Below are 26,883 nucleotides of genomic sequence, written 5' to 3' on the forward strand. Positions count from 1 at the left end.
TTTTTTTTTTGCAAACATATATATATAATATATAATATGATATACATACATACATATATATATATATATATATATATATGTGTGTGTGTATATATACACATATATATATGTATATATATATATATATATATATATATATATATATATATATATATATATATATATATGTATGTATGTATGTATGTGTGTGTGTATGTGTGTATGTATATATAGGTGGTAATTAGAAAATTGTTTTTATTTGTCTCATTTTGAGTTCATTTGATGTTAGCACATAGCACCATGGCTATTTAGCATATTTTGTTTTTCTAAAACTGTGAATTTTACGCTTCATTAACAGGCAAAAAACGGTGGCGCTAAGCCTTTAAGAACATTAAAAGAAAACAATTGTCAATCCTTCAGTCATCATCCTCGCTGTTGATAATATCAGAGGATTTTTCATCTGGTTTAATTTCTAGAGAAATTATTTCCTCTTTGTGGCTTTCTCTCTGTGATTCACGGTAAGCCTCTCTTATGGCATCAAGTTCAGCTAATTCAGCCTAGAAAACAAATATTTGACAGAATAAAATTAGTTTCAGCTTTCAAATTAATGCAGAAAATGTTCAGATCTTCTGGGTTTTAATTTATTAACTGCAAATTCATTATAAAACACTTAAACCCTTTAACATTTAAACCAGCCATATCTTGCTCAAATATTCTATTTTTTTATGTTCAAACCGGAAGCGCAATGGCCCAGTGGTTAGGGCAGCGGACTCGCGGTCATAGGATCGCGGTTTCGATTCCCAGACCAGGTGTTGTGAGTGTTTATTGAGCGAAAACACCTACAGCTCCACGAGGCTCTGGCAGGGGATGGTGGGGAACCCTGCTGTACTCTTCCACCATAACTTTCTCTCACTCTTACTTCCTGTTTCTGCTGTAATTCAAAGGGTCAGCCTTGTCACACTGTGTCACGCTGAATCACCCCGAGAACTACGTTAAGGGTACACGTGTCTGTGGAGTGCTCAGCCACTTGCACGTTAATTTCACGAGCAGGCTGTTCCGTTGATCAGATCAACTGGAACCCTCGACGTCGTAAGCGACGGAGTGCCAACAACAACATATGTTCAAACCAGCTCGATCTAACCTTTCACACCTACCCTACAATATCATTCTTGTTATAAGCGGTCGAATCATCGAAATACTGAAAGTATGAGGTAATACATGATTACTTCAAAACAATGGGAATAAATAAGCATGACATTTGAGAGATTAAATCTGAATGCTCAAAGATTAGAAAAGAAAACAATAGCAAAACAAGAAAAAATATCTCATATTGATTTTGTTTTGTTTACATCAAACCTACAACAACCACTTTTTTAGTGATTCTCTTTTTACTTCTTCAGTAAGTACAGTGAAGTTTATGTTTTGCTGATGAGGTCATAATAAAATTGAAACATGTCTGCAGTTGTCCCATTTGCTCATTGAAATAAATAAAATGATATTAGTCATTAAATAATGTTGTTTTATCCTTTTCCACAGTTGGAAGCCCTTCCTTAAGACCAACCACTTTGCGGAGTGTACTGAGTATTGTTTTCTTGACACTCGTCATTAGAAGAAGACTATATCTTTGACAACACTAAAAGGTCCTCACAATTTTGATCATTTACAGAGTAAACTGGGTGCATTTTTCGTAGCACCAGCATCAGAGGGGTATCTATGACCTCGACATGACTAATGGGGGCCAAGTGGTTAGGGAAATGACAGAAAACAATATGACCCAGGAGATAAAGCAATGACAGAGATCCAGTATGTGTGGGAGAAAAGGAACAAGAGTGTGATGACAGAGTAAAATGATGACAACCAATGCAGAAGGGGAGGGTGTAAGTAGAGTGTACTAGTCCAATGTGGTCTCCAGAGCATATATGCTCTGTTTAAAACAACGATTCCAAACTAATGAAAAAGCCTTTATACAGTCAGTCACTTGCTGACCTACAAGAAATAGCAGCCAAGTCTTCCTTCAAATCATGCCCTCCCTGCTATCCTAAATAAAGAATGATACATTGAACAATATTAAAAAAAAAGAAAAACAGGATAAAGCAGGATGATGATGATGATGATGATGATGATGATGAGGAGGATGATGATGATGATGATTATTTGCTCAAATTAGTGATCACAGGCATTAATGTGTTTCAGGCTTTGTGTATTTAAAGATGGCAGAGCTGGGATTTGAGAGAGATTCACCTGGTCAATCTCCAGCAGGTGAATGAGTGGACTACACAGAGGTTCCCACATTGGTTATAATAATGATGATGATGATGGTGGTGGTGGTGGTGACGATGATGTGGACTACTTAATAAAAAAATGTCAATGAGAAACGTATGAAAGAAAGTAAAAGTGCATAGTTTTCTATGATCAGTATAAATTATTACAGAGCTGTGCTTGTTTGGCAAGTGACTTGAGAGTGTGCTGGAACGGAAAGAATGACATTGTCTCTGCAGGCAGGACCACATACATCGCATGAAGATGGGAGCATCCCGAAAGACTCGCTTGCGTGGGGTGCTGGCCTTTGACAAGGGAGCACTAGAGCAAACCACCCATCTTTCTTTCAAAGATGTCTGCAAAAAAGACATGGAGTTAACTGAATATAAACACTGAGAGATAGGAGGGCATTGCAAGCAACTGCCATAACTGGAGGTTGGAACTAGGTAGGGGTTTGAAAAGATGTGGGAATCTGAGGCATGCAGCTGAAAGTAAAGTGCATTGAACAAAAACAAAATACCCGAGAGATTTATCGATCTGTATACTGTTGGAAGCCTTCTAAACTGCAGCACTTATCCTAAGAAAGCATCTCCATAGACATGTAGTATTAAAAACATAGAAATGTATCAGCAGCAGGTAAAGATTGCCCAGTAGTAGTGGTGGCATTACTAGATCTGGATTTCTGCTTTTTTTAAGCTTCATCAGTGGCAAATATCCACTGGCACCACATGCTAAGTGAATATTAACTGCTGATATAATTAAACGGTGCTTGAAAGGTTACTGATGTCACATTTAACTGGCAGGCCAAATAAAATTCATTATTAGTGATGGAACCAGTATTAGTTCAAATTGGTGAGTACTACAGGTTTCTGTTGCAACTAAAAATCCTAGATAACATTGGCAAGTAATATGTTCAATTGCTGTTACTGTAACCAGTACTGTCACTCCTGTGTAGGCCTCTACAAGCACAGCAGATGCTGCTCAACCGAGAAAACTGAAGTAAGACTGTTCCAGGGGTAAATCACAGGTTGAACAGATCCCACTCAGATGTCACATATCAACACACACACACACACACACTGTGCCATAGAAGAGTCTTGATAGTGATTTATTTAAAACAGTTATTTTTAACCAGGAGCCACACAGCCTTTAGAGAGGTAGAGGTATACCACTTTTTATAGGCTACATGTGAAAATAAAAGGTGTGTGTGTGTGTGTGTGTGAAAGTGGGTGGGTGGGTGCATTTGAGAGATCAACGTTTGTGAGGAGACTACATACAAATTTAACACTCTGATATAACATCTCTTTGTCATCATCCTATTTTATTTTTCATTGCTGCTGCTGCCAACACCATCATCATCATCATCACCATCATTTTATATCCTTTGTTCCATGCTTACAAGGGTCAGGTCATCATGTTTTGAGCCAGCTGTTACTCAGAGTAACTGTCTTTCTGAGTTAGTTCTTGTTCAAGCTTACTGTCCCTTGAAGGATCACATCTTGATTGTGCCTTTTCAGCAGAGTTTCTATGGCTGGAAGTTCTTTCTAACACCAACCACTTTACAGAGCATACTTTAGTGCTTTTGCATCATAGCACCAGTACTGATGAGGTTGCCTTGTACCCTGCAGGACTAAAGAGCTTTCAATACTCCACATTGTCTACACTCATTCAAGACACTGAACAGAAAATGAATGAAGGTGAGTGGGTGAAAGAAGTGAGAGAATGAGTTACAGGGATGAGAAGGTGAGTGGGTGAAAGAAGTGAGTGAATGAGTTACAGGGATGAGGTGGTAGTAATGGAAGAGAGACGGTAATGGTAGGGAGTAATGGGAAACAAGCAATTTTAATATTATATGTTAAACATAATGACAGTTTATTATTTATTACGTGCTATTAATTAATTAGGACAAAATACAAAACAATGGCAATCACATAGAAACAATAGTGTTTACCGATTCTTATGAAGATATTTGGTATACCCACAACACAAAAGGATACAACATTGGACATTATTAAATATTGCATGTTTCTAGTTCTTTGAAGATTTTTTACAAATAAAGTGCACAATATCAAAATTAAATTTTGGCAGTCCTTATAGTTGTATAGAACTTTGTTAATACCCAAGATAACTATTGATCTGTATACGGTTAGAAGTCTTCTAAACTGCAGCACTTATCCTGAGAAAGCATCTCCATAGATATATAGTATTAAAAACATAGAAATATATCAGCAGCAGGTAAACATTGTCCAGAAGTAGTGGTAGCATTACTAGATCTGGATTTCTGCTTTTTTTAAGCTTCATCAGTGGCAAATATCCACTGGCACCACAGGAGTGGTGTGCAGTTCCTGTAGTGAAGTTTCTTCTAACTTATCTATCATTTGATATAAGCAACTTCATAGGGTTAATTAAAAAAAAAAAAGGGAAGTGGGAGGGGGCATGTGAGTATTCCAAATGGTTATTATAAATTTGCATAATAAATTACAAGAAAATGAAAATAATCTGACCTTGACTGTTTGGATGTGAATTTGTCTCTTGTAAGCAACTGTCCTCATCGGAAATGGATTCAACCAATGGAATGCTATCTGAAACAGAAGATATATGAATATATATATATAACAGAAGACATAGACACACGCACACACACACACATATACATATCAAAGTATCAGTAACATAGATCCGTTACAGCTGATCATATCAATTAGTTTTACATTGAGTATTAGATAACCAGATATCAGATAACAGAATAGCTGATACATGTACTCTTCAGGGATAAAAATATGGTGACTGTTCTGTTATTAGGGGTGAAAAATTGTCACATCAGGACATCAGGTTTGTGAGCCCTGTGAAAAATGAAGAAACTAAGTTGCAGGAACCAATTACGAGAGGGATTTATTAAGAGTTTTGTCCCTTAGCCCCCCAAAATCACAAGTTAGCTGTATATGTGTGTAGAGGGGTGTCTAAGGTGTTGGTATGTAAGTAGGGTTGATATATGTATGGGGGAGATGCTAGAATTAGAAATTGGCGGGGTACCTGAACCATTAAGCCCATGTTTGGGATACACATACATCTATGTGTGCCTTCATGTGTGTATGGTTTAGTTTAAAATTTTGCTCGGTTCTGAGGATGTGATGGTAGACTGATGGATGAGATTATAGTAAGACTCAGAGAAATAAAAGATTTAATTGTGGTGTCAATACTTACTTGTGTAATTTGATTAATATTCAGCATTTTTTCCCCAAGAACTTGCAAATATTTGTTAACAGCCATGTTAGATGGCTGGTTAATAATTTCTTCTTCTGATACTTTGAAAAACGCTAATGCAAATCTGAATAACACCTGGAAAGAAATTATAGCAAAATCACAATTATTCTTAAAAACAAACTTAACTAGCCATAAATTGGTAATTTACTATATTTACATATTTTTATATTTCAGAATTCATTTATTCATTTATCTGTTTCAACACACAATTTAATTCACATCAGGAATTTTGCAAAACAAATACATAAATGTATATTTACATACCTAGACCAGAAAACAAAAATCCCTATTACTCATCTGCCTATCACTTATTCACCTTATTACTAAATCACTATCATTCATGCCTCTCACTCTGTAATGAAGTTGGCAAGCAAACAGAGACATGGAATCATGAGGTCTCATTAGTCATGTCGAGGTCATAGCTGCCTCTCTAATGCTGGTGCTATGAAAAATGCACCCAGTATACTCTACATAACGTAAGAAATTTATGAAAACTGGGTACAGCTGGGGTTGCATTATACTTGAATATAAAACAGATAAGATTAAATATAACATAGTTATTTAGGTATAATGAGTAAGGGCTGCATTATATTCAAGTTAAACATTTCAACAAAATGAGGGTCTAATTCTCGAAAGTAATCTTATTGTAAATGCCTGGCAAGAGATTTTTTCTTAGATAATTTTGGGTCGTCAGATAAATTCATTTGTTTCTTTCCAATATTATTTGAATTAATATGGAAAATATTTTTATTGTAATGTTTTAGGCATTTCTTTTTTTTTTTTGTGTAGCTCTATTCTACGTCTACAACTTCTGTTTATAATTTTTTGAAATTTGAATAAATTTTGGTGTTCAAGTACAAGTACAATTACAATTCAATAACTAAAAACTGTAAAATACTGAAAGAATAATAAAAAGAACGCGACACAAATCAAGGAGGACAATAAACCATTTCTGGGGCAAAAAGGAAAAAGAAACCAGACTGACCTTGCTTCCTTCATATAAGAAGGCATCCCAGACTCGTAGGAAAGTCTCTGGAGGTACATTGTCAACAAATATGGTAAGGAACCAATTGAAAGTGAATAAAGACAAATCAATGTTTTCTTTCTCTAGGTAGCTGTGTAGTCGGGGAAGTTTGTCTTGTACAAGGTCTTTTAATACACGCTGGAAATGGAAAAATAAGTTGATCATAAAAACAAAATTTCAGAATTCTGTGTATCAAATCTACCCAAAACATTAAAACAAGGGTCAGCCAAAGTGAAAACTAAAAACTAAAACCAAAATTTATTCAGAAACACTCTGTACACTTATCTAGTTTGAAAAGATCAACACTAAATGATGTTTCAAGCAAAACCTTTATTATTATTGGGCAGTGAGCTGACAGAATTGTTAGCAGCATTTCATCTGAGTTCAAATCCTGTCATAGTCAACTTGCCTCTTATCCTTCTGGGTTTGATAAAAAAAAAGTAGCAGTTGAATACTAGGATCAATGTAATCAACTTATACTCTTCCCTGAAATTTCAGGCCTTGTGCCTGTAGTAGAAAGGATTATTATATAAATCAAGGATTCCATAGCCATTCAACATTTAAAAACTAGTTTTATAGAAACTTCTTTCAAATTTACTATTTTGTTTTTCTCACATTAATTTCTGTAGGTTGAACTGTGTGTAAAATGCTAGAGAAAGAAACCCAGCTGTTTCTTGCACACATTCAAAGCAAAACTTTTCCAGGGCCCTTAAAATACTATTGTGGATCCCCAATTTACTATTTTGTTTCATAAACCCCCAAAAATTTTATATGGACCATCAGGGGCCACATTGACCATCACAGGCCATATGGACCGTCATAGGCCATATGGACTCTGGTTCAGAATCACTGATTTAAATGCTCAGCATGCTAATGATTCTGTTAGCTCACTGCTTTCATTAAATTATATATAATATACTTTAAGGTGTTTTGTTATGTGTGCAATTGCCACTACACCAACTGATAGGTGCATTGTATTAAAAGTTTTGCTTTCTTTTGAAACAGATCTCATTTGAATGTTTCAAGTCATTATCCACAATTCTGAATCTAGATAACTGAAATTTTGCATAAGGGCACATCATTTCAAACAAATTTACAAGGTGTGAATTTTAGGGGCCTGTAATTTATTTAGTTTATTTTTATGAAATACAAGTTTATGTTCTCAACTGTTTGGCTCCAGCAATTCTGAGAGAATCGACAATTCCGCTAACGATTCTGCCAGCTTGCTACCTTAATTGAATTACATATTTATGGCGTTTTGCTATGTATGTGATTCCTTAACCCTTTAGCATTTAAACCGGCCATATCCGGCCAAAAGTATCCTGCCTGTTTTATGTTAGAACTGGCCAGATCTGGTCTCTCACACCAACCCTATAATATCGTTTTAAAAATTAGCAGCTACCTTATCAAAATCTCATAGCTACAAGATAATGCATGATTAGTTCAAAGCAATGTGGATAAAAAAGCATCAATTTTGGCAGAATAATGTGAACACTAAAGGGAAAGAAATCATCTTGCATGAAAGTGGTCCATGAAAGTGGTCCATGCAAGTGGTCCACTGCCATAGAGGCGAGTGCAGAGTGTTGATGTGTTTTTACCTGATCAGTTTGTGCAGCAATCATTGTAGAGCTGTAATAGTCTTGTGGTAGAAGGTATTCCACAATGGCAACGAGGCACCAAAAGGCCTCTTCTTCTGACAAGAATAACAAAGCAACAGCAGCAAGACGGTTCAGTCCCTGTAGAGAGAAAGAAAAAACATTAGATAGGTGGAAAATCCTTTTTAGTGGAAGCACAAGGCCTCGAATTTGGGGGAAGGGATTAAGTCAATTACATCGACCCCAGTGCGTAACCGGTACTTATTTAATCGACCCCGAAAGGAAGAAAGGCAAAGTTGACCTCAGCGGAATTTGAACTCAGAACATTGCAGCAGAGACGAAATACCGTTAGGCATTTCGCCTGGCGTGCTAACGATACAGCCAGCTCACTGCCTTAGCAAGTGTAGTAATAATAACACTAATCTGAGCAATACCAGCAGTAGTAGTGGTGGTGGTGGTAGCGATGGTTGTGGTGGTACTGGTGGTGGTGGTGGTGGCAACAACGGTATTATGCGCAACAGAGAACTTTCAGTTGTTCCATTCATTATTTCATTATGCGACAAATCCCATGGTGAGACTAAATGCTAACGAGAGCTTAATCCAGCACACCATCAATGAATTATTTAATAGTCTCTCTCTGTTATTATGAATGTAATATGAAGAGAAGGTGTGTGTGTATGCATGTGTGTGTGTGTGTGTATGTGTGTGTGTGTATGTGTGTGTGTGTATGTGTGTGTGTATGTGTGTGTGTACAATGTGCATCTTCCTGCTGTGTTTGTGATGATCGTTAATACACGATTGATTTGTAATTGATGGTAGTTAATTCGTTAGAATGTTTCATAAATGGCTGAGAGGACAGACAGAGAGAGACAAAGGAATTGGGAACGAAGAAGTTTGCTTGGATCCTTAGCTTCCATTTCACAATAATAATGACAACGGCAAGGAGGTGGGGAGGGAGAGAAAGAAAGAAAGAAAGAAAGAAAGAAAGAAAGAAAGAAAGAAAGAAAGAAGAAGAAGAATTGAAGAAGAAGAAGAAGAAGAAGAAGAAGAAGAAGAAAAAGAATTGAAGAAGAGGAATTGAAGAAGAAAAAGAATTGAGGAAGAAGAAGAAGAAGAAGAATTGAAGAAGAAGAAGAAGAAGAAGAAGAAGAAGAAGAAGAAGAAGAAGAAGAAGAAGAAGAAGAAGAAGAAAAAGAAGAAGAAGAAGAAAAAGAATTGAAGAAGAAGAATAAGAAGAAGAAGAAGAAGAAGAAAAAAAACAACAGGAGGAGGAAATGGACTTTCACTTACTTGGCAATATCCTATTGAACTACACTGCCAACTGAATGCTAAAAGAACTCGTCTCAACTTCTGAATGTGTTCACTTTCTAATGACATGTAATACTTATTGTTCGGTAAAGTTCGCAAGAGATCCAGTTCAATCTGAATGCAAAGATAAAAGAGTCCTTATTTAATCATTTGAAATAAATTAGTTTGTTATTTTATATTATCTATATTTTATCATATTTCTTTATTATCTATATTAGAATACAAGCTTTATTCTTTAGTGTTTAAAGCCATCCGTATCAGGCCTAAATATTCTCCCTGTTTTATGTTCAAACTAGCAAGATCTGTCCTTTCACACATACCCAACAATGTCACTCTAAAAATAACAATCAAATTATTGAAATTTGTAAGCTATGAGATAATACATGGTTAATTCAAAACAATGTGAATAAATTAAGCATTACATTTGACAGTAATCCGAATGCTAAAGAGTTAACCCATTATCAGTTAAAATGGCCATGTCCAACCCAAATATTCTACTATGTTTTTATGTTCAAACCACCCAGATCTGGTCTTTCATGCATACCCTGCAATGTCACTTGGAAAACAACAATCATTGAAATCTCTAAACTATGAGATAGCGCATGATTAATTCAAAACAATGAGAATGAATACTCGCTACATCTGACAGAGTAATCAGAATGCTAAAAGATTAATATTGCTTGGAAATAACTTCAAGGGTTATAACCCCTAAAGAGATAACATATAAGATTAACAACAAAAGGGTAGAGGTTTTTAATCAAGTAGCATTTTGGTATCATTCAGTTTCATTGCACACTTACCCTGTCTATACACCACACAGCCGAGCACACTACACTGTCAAGCATAGTACACTGTTAATAAACTACACTACCAAGCACACTACACTGCCAACCACAAAGCACTGCCAAATACAATACACTGTCAAGTACAATACACTTCTAATACACTGCCCTATGCAGCACAATGCATTGCCAACCATAATACACTTCCAACTATAATACACTGCCAAAACGCTACACTGCCAAAACAATACATTGCCAACTACACTACACTGCCAAGCACACTACACTGCCAACTACACTACACTGTCAAGCACTATATACTACCAAGATACTACATTTTCAATACACTACACAGCCAGCCATACTACACTGTCAATACACTACAGTGTCAGCATGCCACAGTTTCAACACAATACACCATACAGTCAGTTACAGTACACTGTCAATACAACACACTGTTCACAGCTTGCTATGCTACTCAACCAACATGCCACATGAAAATAGAATTTTTAAAAATCAACAAGAGACATATGTGAATAGGCTAAGTTCTTACCTGTTTTGCCTCAGGGTTAGGCTTTTGATTAATAACTTGAGCAACTAATTTCTGATAGTGGTCTGGATGTAGATGCTTTCTCCGGTGTGCCACATAAAAGTTTACACATCTACCAAAGATAGGAATAGGTTAACCGAACTTCCAAATATATGCACTTATTAAATCTAAAGATATCTAACACACATGGCCCTGTAGTTGAGAAGTTTGCCTCCCAACCATGTGGTCTTGGGCTCAGTCCCACTGTGCAGCACCTTGAACAAGTGTCTTTTACTATAGCCTCAAACTGACCCAAACCTTGTGAGTGGATCTGGTAAACAGAAGCTGAAAGAAGACCATTGTGTGTGTGTATATATGAGTGTATATATATATATATATGTATAAACATATATGTGTGTCTATATATATATATATATATATATATATATATATATATATATATATATATACACACACACACACTTTATTTGAGGGCTAACAAGGCTACCAATGGTTTCATGCAGGTAGAACTCTCTCAACAATTATTAAGCTTGCCATGTGGAAACGTTGGTACTCAACACCATCTTGGATGAGAATACATGAAGCTACAAGAGACTGTACAGGAGTTTGGGATAAATAAATATACAGATGATGGATGGTAACTAACTAACCTGGTTTGGAAAAATCAATAATCCAGAAAGACTTTGGAACAAAAAGCTCTGGAAAAAAATCAATGTTGTACCTGAACCATTGATTTCAATCAGTCCCAGTTCTTGGCTGATATTTATTTTATCAACTCCTGAGGGATTAAAGTTAAAGTTGACTTTAGTGGTATTTGAACTCAGGGCATAATGGAATTCAGTTAAATAGCACAAAGTAATTTGTCTGATGCACCACTGATTCTGTTAATCTACCGGGATATTTTTTTATAATGAATAATAACATGATTTCTTTCATACAACACCAAACCAATATTGTCAGAGGAAAGAATAAATTCAATTGATTCATCTTCAGTATGTTATTGGTAATTCTGCCATCCATCCCCACTTAATTTCAAAGGTAATAAAACAAGGTCTCACCCATTCCAGATCCGTTCTCTGTGTTCTTGAGGAATTCCGGAACGAATTAGAGATTTCAGTTCTGAACACCTTTGAAGTTCTTTCTTGTCCAAACCAGTCATAAAATTGTCCCATTTGTTTTGATGTAATCGCTTTTCTTCAATTTCCTGAAAAGTGAAGAAAACAAATGCATATTTGAAGATTTATGGTGCTTTAGTTTAGATACGGCAGTGAAAGTCTGAGAATAAAGAAAACACGACAAATACAGAAAACCAAAAGTTCTGGAGGAATAACAAGGAAGGTCTTTTGCTCAGTAGTAGGGAAGTAATAAATGATTTGTTGAAATGAATTAAATCTACCTTGATACTAGTATTGAGTTCTTCAGATTTCCTCTGCATTTCAATGGCTCGTGTTGATAGCAAATCTCCCTCGTTAGCAGCAGGATAACGTACGAAGCCATAGTTATCATACTCGGGTGAATTCCTGAAATTTAAGAATGTAAACATTTATAAACTGATGTATTGAAGATGTACAGAGAAGATTGTAGAGAATTACATTATATGTACATTGTGCGTTCTTACTTTGATGTTTATTTTATTATTTAAGTGAAACCTCAAAGGCGAGCTGATTAACCATTTCATTTTTTTAAATCTATTTGTTGCAAAGAAAATTTTAAAAGGAAAAATCTAAGTGATTGGTTACAAGTATGGCCGTGTGGTTAAGAAGCTTGCTTTGTAAACCACATGGTTTTGGGTTCAGTTTCAATGAATGGCACCTTGGACAAGTGTCTTCTACAATAGGGCTGGGCTGAAAAAATGTCTTCCATGGAAACATGTATTAGGTTGCTTGGAAACAGGTGAAGGTGTATGATAGAAAGGGCAACCAGCCATGAAAAATCCACTTTAACAAATTCCATCCAACCCATGCAAGCACGGAAAAGTGGACATAAAATGATGACAACAATGATGATGATGATGACGATGATGGTAATGATGACGATGACAGCCACGCCTATTGCCCATTACGTAACAAACACTCTGAAGAATGAAATAAAATCTATACCCAGACATTTAATACAACACTAATTAGATTTATAAGTCCTTCATAACAGAAATTTAAAGCTATTACCATATAAAAGCTATCTTCAAATGCAAAGAATCTTTATGAGATTATTTCTGTTGTGCAATGGAGGATTTATGGGAAAACATTAATGGTATAACTGAAGAATTGCTGATATATAAGTTAGCATGAAATGTAAAATAGTATTTCTCTGGTGCTATTAACGTTTAGCCCAGAGTTGGCACTGATCAATTAGATCCATCAAAATCAAAGTGAATCCAGCCATAGTTATCAAATATCTTTTTTGCCTCTATCTAAGTGTATCTAGGACTACATTATCCAATGTAGCTTTCCCTTTTTTTAAAAAACAAAAAGGATGTGGTTAGAGAGATATTTGGTTGATATTCCTAGTAGATTGAGCATATTTATGATCTAAGACGTTTCAGCCATGACCATCTCATCTTTTGTCTTTAGCACAAGCCAGATAGAACTGCATTATCCTTTGAGAATTTAGAAATCAATCACATTTGTGAATGCTGACTGATCGAGTTTGGGAGATCCTCAAGGGAGAAATATTGAAAGACAATCGGTAATTGATAATTCCTACATGCTTTGCTGTATTTAGCTATCAACTGCCAATAATTTAATATTTTTCAGAAAATTCCAGAAAAGTATCATTGTTACTACCATCACCACCACCACCACCACCTTCATCATCATCATCGTCATCGTCGTCATCATCATCATTTTAAAGTCCATTTTTCCATGCTGGCATGATCAGATGGAGTTTATTTGAGGCAGATATTCTACAGCTAGATGCCCTTTGTATTGCCATACCCATTTGCAAAGTCGACCTCGATGGAATTTGAACTCAGAACGCAAAGACAGACAAAATGCCACTAAGCATTTTGCCCAGAGTGCTACCAATTCTACCAGCTTGCTGCCTTCATATAACAATAATAAAAATAATAATAATAATAATAATAACACCGGGGAAGTTTAACATGTGAGTACGATAAATCACTGCTCCGAAACTTATCCAAAAACATCGGAAATAAAGACATCGCATGGAGCCCAAATATAGCTGACAAAGGGTTGGACTATACCCGAGTAAGTAATACTCATTGAAATTTATTCCTATTTTTCCAAATATAATGATGTATTTTAACTTGATACCTCCACTACCCGAACAGCGATCGTAAACACACGTGTTACATCAAAATCAGACCATCCCCAAACCCAAACACCATATACAAAAAATAGCTGATAAAGGGTTGGACTATATCCGAGTAAGTAATACTCATTGAAATTTATCTCTATTTTTACAAATATAATGATGTATTTTAACTTGATACCTCCACTACCCGCACAGCGATCGTAAACACACGTGTTACATCAAAATCAGACCATCTTCGAACCCCAAAACACCATGTACAAAAAAATTACAAACATATTAAATAATACCGGTATTATTTCACCCAAAAATAACAACCGAGAAGTACGTACTGTAAGCTTGTTAAGAAAAAAGTACGAAGATATGAACGTGCAAAACAATCTGACAACAGAAATAAACGAACCGGTACCCTACGAAAACGACGACCGTCAAAATAAAGGGCCGGACGTTGTTCCTCATGTCCCGCAAACAAAACCAAAACGGCATAAATGGACACGTGAGGAACACATTTCGATCCTACACGCCTATTTCACAGCAGTACTCTACCCAAAAAACGAAAACGCAACAACACATACATATAAAACATGGAAGAAAAATAATGTAAATATAGACCTCGATAAAACAATGAACCCTAACAAACTAGCTAACATAAGAAGATATATTCTAAAAGCAAAAAAATATCAGAAATAGAAATAGAACAATTGAAAGAAAAAATACATCAGGAAAATCTAGATAGTAGTCACACAGCAATGCCAAATAATAATATGAACACTGAGATAGCAAAACACGAGGACAAACGTAACATTCCCGGCAAAAACGAAGTAAACAAAAAACAACAAACCCAGACCGTAGAGATGTATAATAGTGTACAAAAAGCAACAATCCAGAACACCACAGACAAACATATGAATGAAAAGGAAGGCAAAACAAATATAAAGCCTGGAAATAACGAAGGGAAACCTAATAATTACGATACTATGAAAATGAAAATAACCGAAGAACTGAAAACCACAGATCTTAGAATGGACCACAGATTATATCTCCCAAAAATCAAAATAGACAATAAAACAACATCAATAATAAATAGCATAAACCTGGCCATCACGGAACTAACAACCACAGAAACAACAGGCAATATCACTGAACTAAATGACATGATATATGCGGCAGCCACTGCAGCCACAAAAGAAGCAGGATACTCACTCAAACCCATCCGAACAGGAGTTCTACCACCCAAACAGACCTTGTGGATAAATAACATCCAGAACAAAATTAAAAAAAAGAGAAAAGATTTATCGATTCTCAACGAAATTAGTAAACAATCAACACTACTAAGTAACAAGAAGAAAACAAAAATACTGTACAAATACAGCATTACAGAAAAAGACTTACCTGAGGCAACAGAAAAACTAAAGCAAGACATCCTTGCCAAAGCACAGAGGATCCGCCGGTATGAGAAACGCCAACGTTTCTTTGAACAAAACAAACAGTTCAAATCCAACCCCAAAAAACTCTACCAAGAACTGGGTAAAAATAAAATAGACATTACTTCAGCACCAACAGCAGAAGAACTAGAGAAATTCTGGAAACAAATATGGTCGGTGAAGCAACAACCCCAAAAAAGGACCATTAAAACAATGAACTTAGCACCTGAGCAACTCTGGGCCCCTATAACAACTGAAGAGGTCACCCAGACACTGCAAAGACTAAGCAACTGGAAGGCACCTGGACACGACAAGATCCCTAATTTCTGGTTAAAACACCTGCCAGCAATGCATAAAAAGCTGGCAGAAAACTTTAACAACATAATAGCAGATCCAGAGACAATGCCTGAATGGCTCACAAAAGGGAAAACCATCTTAATCCCCAAATCCACGGAAACGGAGAAACCACAAAACTATAGACCTATAACCTGTCTCCCTACGATCTACAAAGCCTTTACTGCAATAATATCGCAGAGATTGAGTAAACACCTGGAAAATAACAACCTGTTTCCAGAAGAGCAGAAGGGATGCTGCAAGGGCTCATACGGCTGTAAAGATCAATTATTGATCAATAAAGCCATAACTGAAGACAGCCGCAGAAAGAAGAAAGGCCTCAGTATGGCCTGGGTGGACTACCAAAAGGCTTTCGACAGTGTTCCCCACACGTGGATTCTGGAAACACTAGCCATAAACAAGGTGGCACCAATTATCATAAAATACATAGAGCACTCAATGAACAAATGGCAGACAGTGCTACAGCTCCAAACAAAAGAGGGACTTGTGAAAACGGAAGCCATCCCCATTAGAAGAGGAATATTCCAGGGAGACACGCTCTCTCCACTCCTGTTCTGCCTGGCACTCACACCTTTAACAGAATTGCTAAATAGAACTGGATGCGGTTACAAATGCTATGGAAAAACAGTCAGCCACCTTCTATATATGGATGACCTAAAATTATATGCAAAAAACGACAAAGAGCTAGAAACACTACTACAGACAGTACATGGCTTTACCAAGGAAATAGAAATGAAATTCGGATTAGAAAAATGTGCCAAAGCAACCCTGAAAAGAGGAAAATTAGTTAAAAGTAGCAATATAACACTAGATAAAGCCAATGAAATAAGAGAACTAGACGAAAGCCAACCATATAAGTATTTAGGAGTCAATGAACTAGATAGGATACAACATACACAAATGAAAGAAAAAATAAAGAAAGAGTACTATAGACGAGTTAGATCAATACTAAAAACAGAGCTCAATGCTAAAAACAAGATAATGGGTATCAACACTTTAGCTGTCCCAGTTATAAGCTACAGCTACAACATCCTTAACTGGACACTAAACGAACTATGTAAAATAGACAGGAAAACAAGAAAAATAATGACAGGATATAGGATGCACCACCCAAAATCTGACATAGAAAGGCTATATATACAACGCACAGAAGGTGGCAGGGGTCTTATACAGCTAGAAAACTATTATAAAATAACCACTATAGGACTGCAAAAATACCTACTCCAGAAGCAAGGGAAACTAATACAAATAGCCACAAAACACGAGCAAAACAAAAAACTGTTTTCAGTATTTAAGGAAGCTGACAAATACAAACAAGAAATCAATCTACCTAACAAATACGAAGAAGAAGAAGAAGAAACAACAAAAGCTATAAAACAAATGAAATCCAAACTAAAACTAGAACAGCAACGGACCATGATAAAACGATGGCAAGAAAAGCCCCTACATGGTAAATACTGGGCTAAACTAAATGCGAAAGAAATAGACAGAGAAAAATCCCAGCAATGGCTGAGAAGCTCAGGACTCAAAGCAGAGACTGAAGGATTTTTAATTGCTGCACAAGACCAAAGCCTCCTTACCAGAAATTACCAAAAACACATAATGAAAAGAAATATAACAAGTAACTGTAGAATATGTGGAGATCGACAAGAAACAATAAATCATATTATCTCTGGCTGCCCAGTCCTGGCTAAGAAGGAATATATCCACAGACACGACAGAGCTGGGACCTATATACACTGGAAGCTATGCCAACATTATGGAATAACAACAGAAAAAAGATGGTATAAACACACGCCAGAAAAGGTCACAGAAAACGAGAAAGCAACCATACTCTGGGATATGCCAATACACACAGATAGAGAAATTAAGGCAAATAGACCAGATATAGTTGTCAAAGATCATGAAGAAAAAAAATGCTTTCTAATTGATGTATCAATACCAGCAGATGACAACGTTTCTCTGAAAGAAATGGAAAAACTTTCAAAATACAAAGACCTGGAAATAGAGATAACTCGAATGTGGAATCTAAAAACAGAAACAATTCCTATCATAGTAGGTGCCTTAGGTATAATAAAAAAATATTCAGACAAATACATAACAAAAATAGCAGGACTTACAAATATATATAACATACAGAAAATTGCACTAGCGGGTACTGCACACATCCTACGCAAAACACTTTCAATACAGTAAACATAAGAGCACCACAGCAAACCACAGCACATACCCAAGGCGCACAGAGCTGCGCTCGGTAGTGAAGTGAAAGCATGTTATAAAAATAAAACTACTGAATAATAATAATAATAATAATAATAATAATAATCATTTCTGCTATAGGCACAAGGTGAAGGGGTCTAGTCGATTGCATCGAGCCTAGTATCCAACTGATATTTATTTTATTGAACCCCATAGAAGGGTGAAAGGTAATGTTGAACTCAGAACGTAAGGACCGATGGAATGCCACAGAACATTTTTGTCTAGCATGCTAATGAATCTGCCAGCTTACCTGTCTGCGAGCAAGGTAATATTTCTCTATGACCAAACACGTTTTCACAGAATATTGCAACTTAATGACATTCATATACAACAATCACAAGATATCAACCCAAGGAGACATAAACATATATATATATATATATATATATATATATATATATATATATGTGGCCTGCTTGTTTGTTGCACCTTGTTTACCATTTTGTCCTTGTTTTTTTGCCACGTCATGTACCCAGTTATGTATCTATGTGTACATGTAGATGAACGTATATACATACATGTACATATATATGCATATACTCATATATTGTTTATATATATATATATATATATATATATATATATATATATATATATATATATATATATATATACATATATATATATATATATATATACATATATATATATATATATACATACACACACACACAAACATACAGATACATACATACATACATACATACATATATAATGTCTATTAACTTGGAAAGTCAAGCTAATAGACATATTTCTTGTTCTGTTGGAAAGGAGTGTTTCACCTGATATCTGTAAGGTAACAATTTCAATATCTTCGCTATTGTTATTGATATTTAATGTTCAATCTGCATTACTATATAGCCTGTTCCGCAATGCTTCAAACTACAGTAGTCTTATATATATATATATATATATATATATATATATATATATATACACACACACACACACATACATACATATATAATATATGTGTTTGTGTCATTATAATTACACAATACACACATATACACAGATATATATGTATACATATATATGTATATACATATGCACATATATATATATATATATGTACACATATATAAATATGCATATATATGTATGTGTATATATATATGTGTGTATATATATATATATATATATATATATGCATGCTTATAAATCACATTAGCTACAATAGATATTTTTAATAACATTACAGAAATCCAGTTTTAACAGTTGCTGTTTAAAATATCAATAAGTAGATAGACAACTGGTGTGTCTGAATCTAGACATCTATACATCACAGAATCTGAGACAATGGCCTCTCTCACTCCTTCAGGCACATGCACGCACACACAAACACACACACACACACACACACGCATGCACACACACACACGCACACACATGCACGCACACACACACACATGCACACACACACACGCACACACACACACACACACATACATATCAATAAAAATGTTACTGAAAATTAATGAACGAGATCATTTGTTTCCGTTTGCTATTAGTCCCAACATATTAGGGGAGGAACAACAACAACAACAACAACAACAACAGCAATAACAACAGATAATACCACTATTGCTACTGCAACCACCACCACTTTTGCCACAATGATGACGATGACAATGACGACAACTACCACCACCACCACCACCACCACCACCACCACAACCATTTCAATGTCCACTTTTCCATACTAGTTTATTGAGACAGATATTCTACAGCTGGATGCCCTTCCTGTTGCCAACCTTTGCCTGTTGCCAAGCAAGGTTCTATTTCCCGCATGGTCAGATATGGTGCCATCACCAACAGCAGCAGCAGCACCACCACCACCACCGCCACCATCATCATCATCAGACCTAGCCATGGACACTATAGTTCATCATACCATCAAAGTCCTTTATCACAGAGCTATGACATGGTTATTGATACAACACAGTCCTTCGTCATAATTCTATTACCTGGTTAGTAACACTACACTCCTAGGTATCAAAGTCTCTTACTACAGGAATCTCCAGCCACTGAGCCACAGACCAATACCAGGCAGTGGAGCATTTGGTACCGTGCCACACAGGAAGAATAAGGTTTCACCATGTCTAAGTCACTGATAATATAACATATGAAAGCATCAAAGTCTTTTATCATAAGATCTATGACATGGTCACTGATGCAAGACTTCAATGAATCAAAATCTATTGGCATAGATCTATGATCTGATCATTGATGTTATGATACATCACAATATCAAATATTTTATCTGGTCACTGAAAATTAAGACTTCAAATTATTAAATTCATTCATAACAATTTTATGATCAGGTCAATGACTTTATACTTTAGACTATCAAAATCTTTGGTCACAGATGTATGACCTGGTCATTGATGTTATAATACATCATAATATCAAAATTTTTTTTTATCCTAAATCTGGTCACAGAAGATTAAGACTTCAAATTATTAAATTCATTTGTCATAATTCTATGATCACAATCAGGTCAATGACCTTATACTTCAGAGTATCACAGACTTTTGTCACAGATCTATATTTTGATCGTTGACACTGTTACTTCAGCTGTGTTTCAGTGATCTAGTTTGGAGACATATGAACAAATATACAAGAAAGAAACTTCAGACAATATAACTATAATACCAGGAGCTACATTCAATTCAAACCTTGTATTGAACTGGTGAATCCAACCAATGAACAAAAAGGAACAACAGTGTAAACACACATGCACACACACGTCCTCCTATGTGGTTGGCCAAGGTAATCTCTACAGGTTATCTGGATGTGCTAGAAATATGAACTAAATCTCCCTTAAATCATATCCTACCACCTGAAAAATGAAGGGGAGACGTATAACCAGGGCAATGTCGACACAGATACATTATACTTCAAAGCCAAAGACGAGATGATCAATGCTTGAACACCTTTGATCATAAGTCTTCAAAGGGCCAATATGGATTGGCTAGACAACAGCTGCAACAGCAGCAGCAACAACAACATCACCATCATCATCAGCAGCAGCAGCAAAAACCACAATGACATGAACTATACAGCCTTGGGTTTATATAACAAGATAGACCATTTCGAGCGTGGCCGTTGCCAGTACCGCCTGACTGGCCTTCGTGCCGGTGGCACGTAAAAGCACCCACTACACTCTCTGAGTGGTTGGCGTTAGGAAGGGCATCCCGCTGTAAAAACTCTGCCAAATCAGATTGGAGGCTGGTGTTGCCATCTGGTTTCACCAGTCCTCAGTCAAATCGTCCAACCCATGCTAGCATGGAAAGCGGACATTAAACGATGATGATGATGATGATGATGATGATGATAGATATGGCATGCTTTCATAGATACTAAACACGACATGATCTAAATGATGCTCCACTGATCTTTATCTTTTATCTTTTATTTCTTTCAGTCGTTGGACTGAAGCCATGCTGGGGCACTGCCTTGAAGGGTTTAGATGAACAAATCAACCACAGGATTTATTTTTCTATTCATTTAAATTTTTTTTTTTTTAAACCTGGTAATTATTGTCTGAAGCCGAACCACTAAGTTATGGAAATGTAAACAAACCGACACCAGTCATCAAGCAATGGTGGGAGACAAACAAAGACATACATACAACACATATGTATATATATATATATATATATTTATTTTATATAAGGGCATTACTACACAAGAATGCCTCACGTTATGAGGGACTCTAAGGGCAGACTACCATATATATATATATATATATATATATATATATATATATATATATATATATATATGTACAGATGATGTGCATCTTTCAGTTTCTGTCAACCAAATCCACCCACAAGGCTCAGGTCAACCTGCAGCCATAGCAGAAGTCACTGGCTCAAAGCGTCACACAGTGGAACTGAACCAGAAACCATGTGGTTAAGAAGCAAGCTTCTTAACACCTAGCCATGCCTGCCAACAAAATACAATAAGGCCGCATTGACACTAAACACTGCATGGTCCTACTCTATATGATCGAATGGCTCATACACTAAAAACCCGTCGATGACACAAGTAATCACTTAATCGCCAGATACCTCGACTGATATTAAATACTAAATGCCTTATCGTAACACACTGTAATCACAACACCTTATGACCTCATTGACATTGAGCATGCCAAACCGTCAGTGCCGTCAGAAGTTGGCTTCCCAATCAGAGTGTCATGTTGAGGCATGTAGTGATTAAGTGATTCCTTGTATGGACTGAAGAGTGTTGCCAATGGTCTTTAGTTTATGAGTAATTGAATCGTGTAGAGCTTGGTGTCATTGAGGCCTTAGTGTATTTTGTTGGTAGGCATGGCTGTGTGGTAAGAAGCTTGCTTCCCAACAACATGGTTTCAGGTTCAGACCCACTGCGTGGAACCTTGGCCAAGTGTCTTCTACTATTGTCTTGGGCCATCAAAAGCCTTGTGAGTGGATTTGGTAGATGGAAACTGAAAGAAGCATAACATTACGTGTGTGTGTGTGTAGTAGTGTAACTAGGCTGGGCAAAGGAGGCGCATGCCCCAGGTGCCGATTAAAGGGGGGAGCGCAGAATTGACCATAATACAATAAGCTTGAACTCCATTTATAAAATTGCAACTGTAAAGATGGATCTCCAGCAAATCGTTTTATGCTGTTATTAAAGGTAAACGCAATATGATGGCTGTCTACCTTCATGTCTGGACATTTTTATAAAAGGGCATCAAAAAAGGCCTCGTAAAAGTAAACATTCAAAAAATATATTTTGAATTACAGGTTGTACTGAACCGGCAGGTAAATGAATCCTGGTAAAGTGTTTATTCCTAAAATATTGCTTTAAAACATTAATTACTTGTAACAAATAAGTACTACATAATATCAGGGACTTTGTAATTGAGGAGGGGGGGTGGCATTTTTGCAGCTTGCCCCGGGCACAGTTTACCCTAGCTACGCCACTGTGTATGCGTGAGTTTATGTTTGTTTTCCACCACTGCTTGGGAACCGGTGTTGTTTTGTTCATGTCCTCGTAACCAAGCAGTTTGGCAAAAAAGAGACCACTAGAATAAATATTACACTTAAGAAAAAAAAATACTAGGATTGATTTGTTCAACTAAAGCCTTCTAAGGCAGTGCTCCAGCATGGCCACAGTCCAACGACTGAAACAAGTAAAAAGTAAAAATACTACAATCCATGCAAGTAAATGCTACATCTCTCCACTGACACTAAACAGTATAGGCCTACACTACAGCACATTAGAATACTTCGTTTTGTGGGGATATTGATTGTTTGTTGTCTTGTCAACACAGACCTTTATTAGTATCCTCACTAATGGGGATCGCTACAAATTTTTAAGCTAGCACAGACTGCTACTAGTTTTGTAACCTACACAAACTACCAAGAGAGGCTGTAACTAGTTCCTAGCCAATAGAGACAACTACTAATCTCGTAGTCTCACAAACTACTAACATTCTAGCCAACACTAACTACTGCTAGTCTCCTAGCCAACACAAATTACACTAGAGTTTCCATGCCAACAAAGACCACCACTAGTCACCTAGCCAACACAAACTACTAACATTCTAGCCAACACTAACTTCTGCTAGTCACCTAGCCAACACAGACTACACTAGTCTCCTAGCCAATGCAGACTGCTCTGGTCTCCTAACCAATACAGACTACACCACTCTCCTAGCCAACACGGACCACTGGTCTTCTAATCAATGCCATCTACTCTAGTCTCTTAGCTAATGTAGAAGACTACTGCTAGTCTCCTAGCCAACTGAGACTACACTAACCTCCTATCAACACAGAACACTACTTCTCCCCTAGCCTATACAAACGGCCAATAGTATCAATAGTGTTCTAGCCTAGCCAAGCTGTCAATAGTTCATTGGCTGACAGACACTATGACTTGTTCTCTAGCCAACTCAGACAAGTACTAGCTTCCTAACAAACATTAACTGCTAAAAGTCTTCTAGCAAACATAGACCAGTGCTGGTCTCTTAACCAACTCAAACCACTACTTGTATTCTAGCCACCATTAGTCCCCTAGCAACTAGTCTCCTTACCAACAGAGACCATCATTAATTTCCTTCCATTCTAATACTTATGTTTGACGAACACTGCTTTGTAGAGACTGAAGATGGTCACATTCAGTGTACAAGACCTGTGGAGTATTCCCATATTTGGCTGGCTACTATTATATCAAAGGTTTATACTGGTACAAGCATTCAAATCGAAGAGAATGCCATTATGTGGTTGCTTGATGACCTGCTAGTAATAACAGCTAAATTTTTGCTCAAATCACGCCCAACCTTTGAGATGATGGTGTGGAATTTGATGAAAATTTTGGCCAGAAGGAAAAGAAACATATGCTAATGTAGTCCTAGATATTATAGGTCACAGCTTGTACACTTTCGATGATATGTCTGTTCAATCAAAACCTAGCTGGGATGAAACAACAACCACCACCACCACCAACAACAACAACAACAACAACAACACTGGAAACACTTAACAAGGAGTTAATCAAACAAAATATTATTTTTATAATATTGGGCTTCTTTTTTTTTTTTAAGTATTAATAAAACAATCGAAAAGGGATTTTTTTCCCCTTTTTTTGTGTTGCTTTACTTACGTTGGGGAATATGCAAAATCTCCTTTGAAATTGGACTCAGAATCAAGGACTTCATTCAGGAGTTGTCGGACAACCTCCGGTTTATTATCTTCCTTGCCACCTGTCAGGTAAATAAAGAAAGCATTAATGAAACAAAGAAGCACAGGTGTCTTGCTATAACTGGGAAGATAAAGACGAAGAAGAAAGATGGTAGTGATGATGTGAAGAGCAAACTCTTGAGGTTGGTGAGCATAAGAGAGGATAAGTTAAATTCATTTCTGATATTCTGTGAGAACGAATCTGGCCATGAGGAAATACTGCCTTGCTTGGAAACAGGTGAGCTTTGACAATAGGAAGGGCATCTGGCTGTAAGAGATCCATCTGCCACAATCAATTCTGTATGACCCAAGAAGAAGAAGAAGAAGAAGTAGAAGAAGAAGAAGAAGTAGAAGGGAAAAGAGGAAGAAGAAGAAGAAGAAGAAGAAGCCGATAGAATTAGTAAGTGTTGCATTTCTACACCCACACACACCCACACACACACTCACACACACACACATGTACATATGCACACACATTTTTCTTTTCTACTCAGGTCTCATGGGAGGCTTTCTTGTCAAATTTTGGGTTATTTAAACTCTTTTACACTGCAGATTGCATCACATTTCATTAGTTGGGTCACAAGCACTATATGCACAGCTTCTCCAAGAGTGGTTAGGGTTAGGGTTACAGAACTGCATTGCTCGAGCAGCTAGAAATAGCAGCCAAATATCCCTAAAAAAAAACACACACACCAAACGGTTTTACAAAAGGAAAGATTCATTCAGTTATGATGTTCTTTTATTGTGTGCCTGAGCAAAAATGGGTGGATAGTCATGACTGGAACACCTTTTATTATATCATTTGTATGCTTGACTGGGTCTGATTTGGGACCAAACTACCACCAACACCACTAATACTACAACCAATACCACCACCACCACCACCATACTACTACTACTACTACTGCCACCATATATATATATATATATATATATATATATATATATATATATATGATATTTTGAATTTAGTTCACGGACCCCCAGTACTACCTTTGCAGACCACCAGGGGTCTGCGGACCACAGGCTGGGAACCACTGACCTAAAATATGAAAAATAATTACAATGAAAGCAAAAATCAAATTCAAAATATATCGCAACTGACCTTCACAGACTTTTTCCAAATTCTTCAAAATGATCAGGTACTTGCTCATAATTTTGTAGTACTTAGCTTCCTGCTTCGCCAGCTCCCTAAAATAAGAGGCACACCATGTTACAACAGTTAAACCATTCATGTGTATTGGTATGGTGGTGGGAACAATAAGTGAATATGAGAACTTTGAAAAACTTGTCTCCTCTCCTTCTGGACTGGTAAAACACAGATACACAGCAATCTGATTTGACTTCTTCCGATCAATACCCGCAGATCAATAGCTATGAGGGTGAGGTTATTTATTGATGCAAACATAATTGAACATTTGGTGACATCTGTCAATACCTCTGTGTGTATATGCGTGTGTGTGTGCGTGCGTGATGTCTGTGTGTGTATTTTGATCTTTTTAAAAATGCATATCTTCTGGTCATTGTTTAGACCCCACGTCAGCAGTGATTGAGTAGCCTATGGCCACTGGCATTCCAAACCATGACCATCCTATCTGTTTCACAATACACTATATAAAAATTTTAAAGTTAAATGTCTTCCCTGTAGGATTTGCGTGTGATTTGAGAGAAATTTTATTAAACCCTGACTACATTTTTCAATGTGTCCTTTTGTCTTCTGTCTCTTTGGAGAACTAAAAATTCCACGTGAAAAGCAGCAGGATTTGAAAAGATAATGACAAAGTTTGAATGTTTATTATATATGTTTACTTTTTACACTACGTCAATTTGCTTGCCAGAAAATATAGCCATTTCCAAGTAAATATAATCTTTTATATTTTCAAATTTTCTTGTTTCAGTCATTGGACTGCAGCTATGCCGGGGCACTGCCTTGAATTGTTTTAGTTGAACAAATCCACCCTAGTATTTAAGTTTGTTTTTTTTTTTTGAAGTTTAGTATTTTTCCTGTTCATCTTTTTTTTACCGAAGTGCTAAGTTACGGGGGATATAAACAAACCAATACTGGCTGTCAAGCAGTTGGGGCAGGCATGGTGCAAAAA

General features: G+C 36.4%; 1 protein-coding gene across 13 annotated transcripts in view; it reads right to left on the reverse strand.

Moving 5' to 3' along the window:
- Positions 1 to 246: 246 nt before the first annotated feature.
- The window catches only part of LOC106873743 (TBC1 domain family member 2B), a 157,822-nt gene continuing 131,185 nt past the window's right edge, over positions 247 to 26,883 (reverse strand). For all 13 annotated transcript variants that reach the window (XM_089340242.1, XM_089340237.1, XM_089340239.1 and 10 more), the window contains 11 exons: positions 25,890 to 25,975; positions 24,708 to 24,807; positions 12,158 to 12,281; positions 11,820 to 11,965; positions 10,765 to 10,873; positions 9,412 to 9,543; positions 8,125 to 8,262; positions 6,488 to 6,664; positions 5,443 to 5,577; positions 4,743 to 4,820; positions 247 to 536 (listed from right to left, as the gene is read on the reverse strand). In XM_089340242.1, coding sequence (XP_089196368.1) covers positions 396 to 536; positions 4,743 to 4,820; positions 5,443 to 5,577; positions 6,488 to 6,664; positions 8,125 to 8,262; positions 9,412 to 9,543; positions 10,765 to 10,873; positions 11,820 to 11,965; positions 12,158 to 12,281; positions 24,708 to 24,807; positions 25,890 to 25,975 — 1,366 coding nt within the window. In that variant the 3' untranslated portion in view covers positions 247 to 395. The remainder of the gene's footprint in view (positions 537 to 4,742; positions 4,821 to 5,442; positions 5,578 to 6,487; positions 6,665 to 8,124; positions 8,263 to 9,411; positions 9,544 to 10,764; positions 10,874 to 11,819; positions 11,966 to 12,157; positions 12,282 to 24,707; positions 24,808 to 25,889; positions 25,976 to 26,883) is intronic.

This window comes from Octopus bimaculoides, chromosome 23 (genome assembly GCF_046866305.1).
Source record: "Octopus bimaculoides isolate indiv1 chromosome 23, ASM4686630v1, whole genome shotgun sequence".
NCBI classification, from domain to species: Eukaryota; Metazoa; Mollusca; class Cephalopoda; order Octopoda; family Octopodidae; genus Octopus; species Octopus bimaculoides.